We start from the raw sequence: 12,076 nt of genomic DNA, 5'->3' as shown, positions 1-12,076 counted from the left end.
TTCGCTTGTGTTACCTGTTCTTTTCCTGTGCCTTAAAACTTTGCCAAATTTTAACCTTACTTCTCAGTCATCAGGGTGCCTTGGTTTAAAAAATGAGACTTTTTTCTGTGTCAGATTTTATGTTTTCTTTTTCAGTAGTGGGTTAATTTTGAAAATAGTGTGTTTTTTGTTTCAGCATTTACCGTTACTCGTTTTAGCATCTGATAGCTGATGTCTGGTGAAACATGGTATTTTATCATGAGTATAGCTGGCTTTAATTATAATGCAATGGCTCATTTATCCAGTAAAAAAGACTGAGGAAATTTTCCTTTTGATTCATTAACCTATACTTTTTTAAGAATATAGTTAGAAAGTCAGATCTTAAGATTGATGCACAAACTCAGTTGCATTTTCAGCCAAGTCTTCCTACGTTGCTTCATTTGGCCTCTAACTTTTGGGCTGAAATATCCGTCCTGCTTCAACTTCACACAGGCCAGGGCTTTAAGAGTGTCCTGCCATGCCTGGCCACACTGCTCCTGTAAGCTCACTCATCCTCTGTTAATCTAGAAATACAGGTTGAACATCCTGCTGTAGTTATCTTCCTACCGCTGTGACAAAGCCCCAGTTTCAGGGCGACTTCCAGAAGAAAGCTTCCAGTTTCAGAGTCCTGGTCATCATGGGGGGAGCAGCAGGCAGGCAGGAAGGGTGCTGGTGCAGTTGCTGCGGACTTACATCTGATCTATAATCGAGGCAGAGAGAGCTAACTGGGAATGGTGTGGAATTTTGAAACCTCAAAGCCCACCCCCAGTGACACACCTCCTAATCTTTCCCAAGAGTCCCACCAATTGGGGACCAAGCATTCAAACCTATGGACCCATGGGACCATTCTCTTTCCCACCGCCACACATCCCTAACCCGGAGATACAAAAGCCTAAGCTCTCCAGATCTAAAGCTCTGAGGATCAACATGGGAACTCCACACTTGGCATCATGGGGTTGTAATTGAAATACAGTCATGCCACGTGAGTAAGTCAGGGCTCCCTAGAGCCGTGAGTCTCAACTCGATGTTCACGACTCCTTTGGGGGTTGCTTATCAGATATTCTTTATAGTAGATATTTACATTATGATTCCTAACAGTAGCAAAATCACAGCTATGAAGCAACAATGAAATAATTTTATAGTTGGGGTCACCACATCATGAAGAACTGGATTAAGGGGTCACAGCAACAGGAAGGTTGAGAGCCACTGCTCTTGAGGAACAGAACTGATAGAATGAATATGAGAGAGTAATAAAGGGGATTTATTAGAACAGCTTACAGGCCATGGTCCAGCTAGTCCAATAATGGTGTCTACCAGCAGAGAGCCCAAGAGTCCAGGACCTGTTTAGTCCATGATACTGATGTCTTAGCTGCTCCTTTTTAAAAAAATGTGCATTATTTCTGTGCCAAGAATTGTCCTCTGATCATCTAGGTTTGTGAGATTTAAGTTGCTGTTTTGCTTCACTAATAAGAAAATTTGAAATAAAATTGTTATTGTACTAAGGTCATTTGTGCCAATATGCCTTTCAAAAAAAATACAACATTCTGCAATACATTTCCTAGTCAACCCTCCCTGTACCAGCAGAGCGTCATCTGACACGGTGACCTAGTACTGTTCTCTATGGGCCACCAGAGCTGCTCCTGCGTTAACTCCGTTGCTGTTTAAGTTACATGCACAAGGTCCTTAATGTCATGTTCTGAGTGGCCCAGCTCCCTTTTTTGCCATGAAAGGTCTGGCCTGGTCCTTACTTTTGCTTTGTTATGTGCTTGAATTGCAGTGGATAAACTCACGCACAGTTGTGCTTTTAGACAGCGTGGAGAAGTTGCACGTGATTGATCGGCAGACACAGGAGGAACTGGAGACAATGGAGATCTCAGAAGTCCAGCTGGTCTATAACAGCAGCCACTTCAAGTCCCTGGCCACTGGAGGAAATGTTAGCCAGGCTCTGGTGAGTGCCGCTCTTACCCAGCATCGCTCTGCTCACTGTGGTGGCTCTGTTGTTGTTTTAAACTACTATTTTGTTTGAAAAATAGGAGTACTAAGGTTTTTCTGCCTTGGTATGTTGAAGTGGGTATGGATGTGTTTGTAAGGGTTCAGAATTATGACCCCAAACAGTAATTCCTTACTTAATATCAAGGGTTAGGCTGGAGAGATAGACCAGGGATTAAGAGCACTTTCAGGGGACCTGGGTTCAATTCCCAACTCCCATTTGTCAGCCAACAGCATGCCTGTAACTCCAGTTCCAAAGGGATCTGACGCCCTCTTCTGACCACCACAGGTACTGCATGCACATGGCTGAACACCCATGACACATAAGATAAAAATAAATCTGAAAAAAGAAACCCAAAACAAACACAGGAGTTTTAGCTTTTATACTTCAGGGAAAAAAATTGAAACAATTTTTGTGAGACAGAATTTGTAAAGTCAAAGTGTTCAGGAATTGAGCTGGTAACAATAAGTCTAGGAGATTGAAGGGGAAAATAATTGGAGACAGGTAGCCTGTAGGGCTTTGGTAGCTGTCTCAGGGTTTCTGTTGCTGTGAAGAGACTCCATGACCATGGCAATAAATTTTTATAAAAGAAAACTTTTCATTAGGGCTGGCTTATAGTTTCAGAGGTTTAATCCAGTATTGTTGTGGCAGGAAGTGTCACAGTGTGTAGGCAGCCATGGTGCTGGAGAAGGAACTGAGAGTTCTATATCTTGACCCAGAGGCAGCAGAAGGAGACTGTGTGCTGGGTATAACGTGGGCATATAAGATCTCAAAGCCCTCTTCCACAGTGACACACTTCCTCCTACAAGGCCACGCCTCCTAATAGTGCCACTCTCTTTGGGCCAAGTGTAGGAGGAAGGCCTGCTTGTTTGTCCTGCTGCCCAGTTCCCAGCCACCCTGCTAGCTTAGCCCCAAAATAACCACACAGAAACTGTATTCATTAAATCACTGATTGGCCCATTAGCTCTAGCATCTTATTGGCTAACTCTTACATTAATTTAACCCATTTCTAGTAATCTGTGTATCACCATGTGGCAGTGGCTTACCGGCCATGTGGCAAAGATTCAACATGTCTGACTCTGGCAGCTCCATGGTATCTCTCTCTGCCTCTTCCTCTCAGCATTCTGTTTAGTTTTCCCTGCCTAGCTCTTTTCCCCCATAGCTCTGCTATAGGCCCAAAGCAGTTCCTTTATTAACCAATGAAAGCAACGCATAGACAGAAGGACCTCCTACTCCAGCCAAGCATTCAAACACATGAGTCACTGGGGGTCATTCCTAGTCAAATATTGCAGAAATATTTGGAAGATATGCCATCAGGTTGTCAAGGTGTGGTAGCTTGGGACATTAGGAGACAGAGATGGCTTGGAGAGGAAGGAAGAAGACACTTTAGGAGTCGAGCAGGAGCATAGAGGAGGAGGACCTGGCTCATATTGGTATTAGCGTTACTGTAGGAAGGCAGCTGCAGTAATGCCTTAAGCTATTCATATTGGCAGTGTGTAGTTAAGCATTGTGAACTGTGATCACGTGATTTCCTAAGCCATTTATCTTTAAGCCGGGAACAAGGACTGCTGTGAGCCATCTATGGGAAACGTCTTATACGAAGGGTAGTAGTGGTCATCTTCAGTGGTGTTGGCAGACAGTCTGTAGGTTTGCTTCAGTCTTTCTCCTGCCTTGTGACTTCAGAGCATGCACTATACGTGAAGGGTGTTCCAGCCACACAACACACAAAACAGGTCATGCAGCGAGCGCACTAAGGCAGCAGCAACCAGTGTCTCAAACATAGGCATTGCTTGGGGTAGGGTGGCAGTTAGGGGCTGGAGAGATGGCTCTGTGGCTAAGAGCACTGGCTGATCTTATAGGGCATCTGTGGTTTGAGTCACAGGACCCACATAGTGGCCCCCAAACACAACACAACTCCAGTTCCAGAGGATCCAGTGTGCTCTTCTGACCTCCTTGGGCAATAGGCATGCACAACAGTGCACTTTCGTTCATGCAGGCAGGATGTTCGCACACACAAAAATAAATGGATCTTAAAAAGGATACTATTAGATTTTAAACTTGCGCTGTTAGCCAGGATAGAGAATGGGGAATTAGATTTACTTTCCAACTTAAAATACCCCAAGCAAACAAACCCCAACAAAATCTGCTACTACTACTAATTAGGAATAAAGCAGACAGTTCTCTGGACACTGGGCAGCAGTAATGACGGATGGCAAATCCTAGACCTAGCAGGAAACAAATGACATGAACTTGTTAGTCCTCTGACTTTCTTGTGGCTTATGGGAGAGGAACACAGTAGACTTGGTGGACACTCACTGAGGAAACAGAGCTGAGGGTACAGGAAAAACAAGGTGGTTCGTGTCTGTGGACAGTGCTGGGACTCGCCTGGAGTGCTCCGCCTGGAGTGCTCCACCTGGAGTGCTCCGATGGACAGCTGTTCAGCATGTGTAAGGAAACTGCCAGAGGACAGGGAGGAGCCCTAGAGAGGCTGAGAGGGAATTATATGCAGGGCACCCACAGATTGTACTTCTGCTGATTTAGACCAGCTGGAATGGGCACTGGCCAGGGTCCTCAGGGCCATTGCACCTCAGTAGTTGCCCTCAAAGCAGAGAACCTGCTAGACTGGTAAACACTAACAAATGTTAAAAGCCCATGAGGCGGGATCAGACGGGGCGGGAGCAACAACTCAGTGGCAGGGCATTTCCCCAGCACCTCTGAGGCCCTGGGCCCAGTACTCAGAGGCCAGGGAGCAGAACAAACAAAACACAAGAATATCAATATGGAAATTCCTGAGCACCAAAATAAAGCTCACAGTGTTTGTGCCTTGAATAGAGATTACTCTGTATCCAAAGAGGGAAAAACAAGCACAGACTGGAAAGGGGGAACCAGTCAAGACCGCTCAGCTCTGACCCAGCTGAGGGTGAGCATACAAGGGTGCAACCATTTTTGTCCTTTTCTTTTGTATTAATTTTTAAAGTTAACATGACAATAATGGTTTCATCATGGTGTCCCGTACATAGATGCCGTTACGCTCTGTCCTCATTCCTCTCAGTTTCCACCCCTCCCCCGTCTCCAGCTGTTTTCCTTGCTTTCATGTTACATGTTGTCCTTCCCTCTGTTCTCCACCTGTCCTCTCAGAATCTCCTTTTTAGTTTCGTGACTTAGGAGCACGCACGCGCGCACACGAACACACACACACACATTTAAATTTAGGTTCTGCATATGAGAGAAACCACGCAGTTCTGATCCCATTGAGTCTGGCTTAGCTGACTTTGCACCCATTTTCCTGCAGATGCCATGGCTTCATTTTCCTTTATCACAACATAAAATCTCCTTGTGTCTGAACCGTGCTTTCCCCACCCGCCTGTTGGAGGACACCTAGGCGGGTTGTGTTCCTGCCTCTTTTCAGTACTGTGACAGCAAGCATGGACGTGCAGGTCTCAGTGTTGTGTATGTATTAGAATAGTCATAATCCATGTCTTCATAAAGTTGAGTGAAGACAAGACACTTTAAAAAGTGCGAATCAGATTCCCAGTGGTGAGCACTCGAGTGCTGGAGATGAAGGTGGAGCTGCTGGAGGAGATTGATGACAGGGTCGGGACTGCAGAGTGAAAAACGATGACCCTGATGTGGTGAGAGAAACCAAGACGAAAGCTGGAGAAACCCGAGGCCAGGACTAGGGCACGCAGAACAGTGAGGACACGGTGCTGGCTTCGGCCAGAGCAGGCCAGTCATGCAGATCACCAGACATCAACGGCATGAGCAGCTGCCCTGCTGTTCCCCAGGGAACACAGTATGCATGAGGGAGCTAGGAACTGTCCCCGTTTCAGAAGCCTGCTGTCCGTCACGCTCCCCGAGGACTGGCTTCCATAGTACCGGAAGGGGCCATCCAAACTGCTAAAGGAGGAAAGTGACCCTCCCCGCTGTGACCCCTGAATACAACAGTGGCCAGCAGGACAAGATACCCCTAAGAATACAGCTGTGGCCCTCATCTTGGTGACAACCAGCAGCTGTCTGATCCAAGACCCACTCAGTGAAAGGGAATCATTCCTGGTACTGAAAACCTAGTCAGCCGCCTGTGGCTCATGAAGCACACATCGCAGAGGAGAGCCTGCCACTGCCACCTCCTACACCACGTTCCACCTGTCATGATGCCCATAGAGGTGTAGCTGTCACCGGGAAGTAGCAGGTCACGATAGTTTGCGGTGCATTTACAAGTTAGCTTATTTCCTTCCTTTTGCACATCTTCTGAGAAAGGAAAGGCTCTTTACAGATGTGGGGAATGACTTCTCGAACTCAGTCTCTTCAGTCACTTCCACTCGCAATCAAGCAGCAGTTTTTTTTCTTATTTATAGGTTAAAACTGTATTGACCTAAAGTGTCTCTGCATTCAGCATGGTTGAACATTTTTTAAAATTTATTATGTGTGTGTATGCACCACAGTGTGTGTGGAGATCGGAGGGCAGCTCTGTGGAGTCAGGCTGCATCTTCCTCCCCTTCATGGGTGCTGGGGCTGGAACCCATGCCATTAGTCAGACCTGTGTGGGAGTGTTACTCTGCTGAGCCTCTCACAGGCCTTGTGAGTGACATTCTCAGTGAAATTTCCGGTATGTGTAATTTGACCTTGTTTGTGTGTTTGACAGGCTTTGGTTGGAGAGAAGGCTTGCTATCAATCCATCAGCAGCTATGGTGGTCAGATCTTCTATCTGGGGACAAAGGTAAGATCTTGTCATGCTGCTTTGTGTGTCATCTGTATAGCTGATGAAGGAGGTGGCTCGGAAGGACAGTGCATTGCAAAGTGAATTCTGACCAGCGTCAGTCCAAATCCTACAGTAGTTATATCGCCAAAGACTTAGTTATTAAACTTTTCCTTTTGATTTTAGATCTAGTTGTACTTTTGTGTAGGTGCTAAGAGGACACTTATTTTCTTGCTCTGGGGATGTGCTTTTATAGACTTCCTCAACATCTGTTTTAGTGTCCATATCTAGTTTCTTTTTTTTAAATAGAATTTTTATGTCTTGCATTGATCAACATATGCATTGCAAAGTGATTATCATAATAAGTGAATTCATATCCATCACCTTGTTTAGTTATCTTTGTGTGGGGGATGGGGACGCTTAAGTTCAGCTTCCTTAGTAAACTTAAGGTAGTGGTATCCAGTTCTTTTCCTGTTGCTGTGAGGACAAAAGCAGTGTAAGGGAGAAAGGGCTGATTTGGCTCACAGTTCATGGTATGTATCATGGCGTGGGGTCAGGGCAGCTGGAGCTTGCAGCAACTGGCCATGCTTTGTTCACAATCAGAGGGAGTGGGCAGTGGCTGCACACTGTGACTCGGTTCCTTTTCTCTTTTATACAGTCCAGGATCCCACGTGCAGTTAGGATGGGCCTTCCCACATCAGTTAATGTAATCAAGAGAGTCTCCTATCGGCCTGTTCAGAGGCCCATCTCTCATGACAGATACCACGGGCAGGCGGGACCTAATTATGTTCTTTGTTGATAATTAAAATGCTCCTTAACGTATATCAACTTAAGATACATTGAAGTGCATTGAGGTGTTTGACTTAGAATAATTGATGTTAGGGCAGTTTATTTTTCTTTCTTTTTTTTTTTTTAAATATTTATTTATTATGTATACAATATTCGGTCTGTGTGTATGCCTGAAGGCCAGAAGAGGGCACCAGACCTCATTACAGATGGTTGTGAGCCACCATGTGGTTGCTGGGAATTGAACTCAGGACCTTTGGAAGAACAGGCAATGCTCTTAACCTCTGAGCCATCTCTCCAGCCCCAGGCAGTTTATTTTTCAACATAAAATGGACAGTTTTCTTCATTGTTAAAATTCAAGCAGAATATCGCCAAGTTGGTGCAAGAAGTAAGCCTAGATGGTTTGTGTTTCCCTCGAGTGTTTGTTTTTTAACTCTGCAGTGCGGGTACTTGAGGACCCGCTAGTAAATTCCAGGGTGTATTTCCATCTGAGATGGGAAATGAGATGTGCGACTGCACCAGATGTGTCCGCGAGCGAATCTGCTAATGGTTGTCTTCATTTCCTGTTTCTAGTCTGTGTACGTGATGATGCTGAGGAGCTGGAGGGAGGTGAGTTCACAGGGGTCTCTGTGCGGCAGCTTCATGTTCCTGTTGGCTCTGTAGATGATAATTTGGACTTTTTTAATATCAGAAGAACATAGGAACCGTTTTTACTTTTAGGCGTTGATATGCTAAAACTGATGCTGTCAGAATTGGGTTCTTCACAGCTGTGACTGCTCTGCGGTCAGAACCCAGCACGAGGAAGAATGCTTTGTTCACTGCTGAGAGCTAGATGGGCATAGCTCTGTCTGTGTAGTGAGTCCTCATTTACAAGCGATAATCTGTTGTCTTAAGTTGTTAAAACGAAGAAGTGTAAAAAAATAATTGAGTTTGAGTTTATCCAAGATAACAGTGGCTTCATCAAGAGTTTACTCCCGGCCGGGTGGTGGTGGCGCACGCCTTTAATCCCAGTACTCGGGAGGCAGAGGCAGGCAGATCTCTGTGAGTTCGAGGCCAGCCTGGTCTACAAGAGCTAGTTCCAGGACAGGCACCAAAGCTACAGAGAAACCCTGTCTTGAAAAACCAAAAAAAAAAAAAAAAAAAAGAGTTTACTCCCATTTGAAATAGTCTAGAGACAGGCAGGCTGTAGCTAGAATGGGAGCTCCTTTGTCAGAAAATGCTGTCCCATGAAACTATCCTTGCGTTGGAACTCTGGTCTCAAGATCACCTTATCATCCACAGTAGTCACTAGAGGCTCCAACTATTATGTCTAAGGTCCCTGAAGGAGGACAGAGAAAATAAAGGCCAGCTGCACCTTTTAAAGATAATATCCATTTAGAAACACCAGACAACACTTCCACTTGTTGACCAAAGTTTAGTTGCATTGCCCCCAAAATATACAAGGGAATCTTAGAAATTATATTCAGGTGTATTGCTGTCTCTAGTGAACTCAGAGCTTGTTATTAAGTAGGGGGCAGGTGCCTACTGTGCTAAGCAACCAGCCGACTCTCCGGGGTAGTCTCGTTGTTCCATTTCTGTGTGGCTCTCCTGTCATCCGTCATACAAGCCCGCACAGTGCCCAGTGCTTTGCGTCGCCAGAGTCTTTTGCCGACTTGTGTAATGCTATGCTGAAGCACTGCTCATTCTCAAGCAGCCATTCTGTTAGGGTAGAACTGGAATTTCAATGGGCCGTCGGTCCACTGAAAGGGTCCGGCATGTCTCCTTTACTCATTTTAGAGAATGGATCATCTCCTGAAGCAGGATTGTCTTACAGAAGCCTTGGCTCTTGCGTGGTCTTTTCATGAAGGAAAGGCAAAAGCAGTCGTGGGTAAGTAAGTAAATGATGTGGGCTTGGAAGTGTCATTGTAAAGAGTCTTACTGTGAGACAAACGGGGAGCCCACTGATCGGTATTAGTCTAGTGGATCTCAGATAGTTCCATTATCCAGGACTTTGATATTAGGGCTGTTGTACTTGAATGTGTTGTTAGTGTGGTTTGTGGAGGGAAAACCAGAACCCAGGTTCCCTTCTGGAGCTGAGCTCTAATTTTTGTTTCCTGTTGGACTTTGTTTCTCTGAAGGACTCTCGGGGGATGTCAGTAAGAGGAAGGCTGTCGTCGCAGATCGGGTAAGCATCTCAGTGCTGTCTTCAACAGGGTGCAGTGCAGATTTGTTTTTCATATTTGCATATATCTTTGGGGATGATCAAGCAAATGGCTGTACTCGAGGAGAGAAGTGGGCCAGGCTCTAAGTCCCACGTGTGATCTGCAGTGCTGTGTCAGGTCTTACCACTGCCCTCCCCAAGCTGGTAAATCAGCACAACAGTTGGGAGAGCACCAAGGAGAAGGCACCCTGGAGGATCCAGACTCACGAATGGTCCGTTCTCTGCAGGGAGGATTACTGAGGCGCTCAACTCCAGGTTTTCATTTCCTGAGCAATATAATACCACTGAGGTCTGGAACATACATTTCTTAGGAAAGATTAGCAAATTAATGCTAGCCCTTCATCTGAGAGCATTAGGGAATATAGCCACTGAAATCCCAACTGTGTTTCTAATACAATGATAAAGCATAATTCAGTCTTAACCATGCATGTTAAATGTTGAACAAATGTAGCCGTACCCTTTGATTCTGACACAAAGCTATTTTTCCTACAGATGGTAGAGATCCTGTTCCATTATGCAGATCGGGCTCTGAAAAAGTGCCCAGACCAGGGGAAAATCCAGGTGATGGAGCAGCACTTTCAGGTATACGCGCCGGCCAGATGCAGCTTCTCTCACGCATCCCCTCGGCCTAGCAGACCTGGCTTCTAGGTTTGGCCCTTAAGCATACTTTAGAGTTGAGAGCCTAGTTTCAGCGTTTGCAGGGAAATCGTACAAGACTAAATTTTGAAGAAGTGTCTGGTAGATGGGAAGAGACAAGTGAACTGCTGCTCGCTGCTGTGTGAAGGGACACACCTGTGACTTGACACCTTACTGTGGCTGCCATTGCTGACGGCTCATATTTATATCAACTAGGGTTGTTACAGAGGGAGTGGGCTGCTAAGGTTTAAATTTAGTTCCCAAACACCTGTGACTCAAGATATACATACAAAGTAAAAATATCCATGTATATTCTAGCCTATAAAATATGCTAATGAAAGATGTTTAGATTATTTTAGAACTTAATGAAAATGCAAGCCGAGTAACAGCTTAAAGATTTGCATATGCATTATGTTGCTTTTCCTATTTCCAGTGATCTCCAGTTATATTTGTTCTAAGTCTGTTTACAACAAACCCCTATAGTGGCAGCTCTCTGTATTTTGTGGTGTGTGTGTGTGTGTGTGTGTGTCAAATCTAGGGCCTTTCACCTATGGGCAAATATTTCGTTATTTTTTAAAGATTTATTTATTTTATGAGTATGAATGTTTTGCCTGCATGTATGTATGTGTACAATGAGCCCATGGAAGTCAGAAGAAGGTGTTGACTCAAGAGGGAACCAGAGTTACAAGCGGTTGCCAGCCGCCATGTGTGTTCAGGGAATTGAACTCAGGTCCTCTGCGAGAACAACCAGTGGTCTTAATCACTGAGCCATAGGGCAAATCCTTTAGCACTGAATCACATTCCCTATCCAATCTCAAGTCTTCTTTAGGTAAATATTTGAGTATCAGGAATAGCAGACTTTCCTAAAAAGAGCTACGTGGTAAATTTTTGGCATTTTAAGTCACAAATGATTTCTGTCAGTTGTCTTATTGCTGTAAATCAAACTGAGAGCCTGGCACACACTCAGTACACACTGTACCCCTGAACTGCATGCGAATTCTCCACCTCTTTTGTATGTGCCATGGTGCATGTGTAGACTGCAGAAGACAGCGCCTAGTTCTCTCCACATGCTCGTCCATGGGTCGGCGCACCTCATTAGGCTTGGTGGCAGGTGCCTTTACCTGCTGACTCTTCTTCTTGGTCCCCATCGATTTTGTTTGTATGTTTGTTTGTTTTGATTCAGGGTTTCACAGTGTAGACCTGGCTAGGCTGGAACCTGCTGTATAGATCAGACTGGCATCAAAGAGGAGTGTTTGGTTTCCCAAACTGCGCTGTTGAGTGCAGATTCCATCGTTGCTTGGCTGGGGTCTTATTAAATTTGTCAATGGAGAAGGAGAAATGAGTTCAGATAGTTATGAAATAAGTAGCCTGAGGAGGAAACCACATAGCAAAAAAAAAAAAAAAAAAAAAAAAAAAAAAGAGAGAGAGAGAGAGAGAATGGCTTAGGAAGAATAGCTTGTATGCACTGGTGTTTTATGGGCAGTTGAGATGGCTCAGTGAGTACAAGCACTTGCAGTGGAAGCCTGACAACCTGAGTTTGGTTCCTAGATCCCATGGGTTCTGACTCCAAAAAGTTCTCATCTGACATCCACTTGTAAGCCATGGCACATGCTGTGCCCCCTATATTTTGTATACATATGTACACATACAATAATAAAAATATGCCATGGGGTGTAGATTGAAAAGACAGTTTTAATGTTTTTGTAAGAGCATATGTCACCGAGAGGTAGTGAGATGATATTCACTGAAA

At 44.9% G+C, this 12,076-nt stretch overlaps 1 protein-coding gene across 1 annotated transcript in view; it reads left to right on the top strand.

The window, feature by feature from the left end:
- Vps8 (VPS8 subunit of CORVET complex) overlaps positions 1-12,076 on the top strand; it is a 218,506-nt gene that overhangs the window by 56,734 nt on the left and 149,696 nt on the right. The window contains exons 15-20 of the mRNA XM_057764343.1: positions 1,796-1,966; positions 6,651-6,725; positions 8,064-8,099; positions 9,267-9,357; positions 9,608-9,654; positions 10,183-10,272. Of these exons, the coding sequence (XP_057620326.1) occupies positions 1,796-1,966; positions 6,651-6,725; positions 8,064-8,099; positions 9,267-9,357; positions 9,608-9,654; positions 10,183-10,272 (510 nt within the window). The remainder of the gene's footprint in view (positions 1-1,795; positions 1,967-6,650; positions 6,726-8,063; positions 8,100-9,266; positions 9,358-9,607; positions 9,655-10,182; positions 10,273-12,076) is intronic.

Source organism: Chionomys nivalis, chromosome 3 (assembly GCF_950005125.1).
Source record: "Chionomys nivalis chromosome 3, mChiNiv1.1, whole genome shotgun sequence".
NCBI lineage: Eukaryota > Metazoa > Chordata > Mammalia > Rodentia > Cricetidae > Chionomys > Chionomys nivalis.
This window is presented reverse-complemented; position numbering and strand designations above follow the sequence as displayed.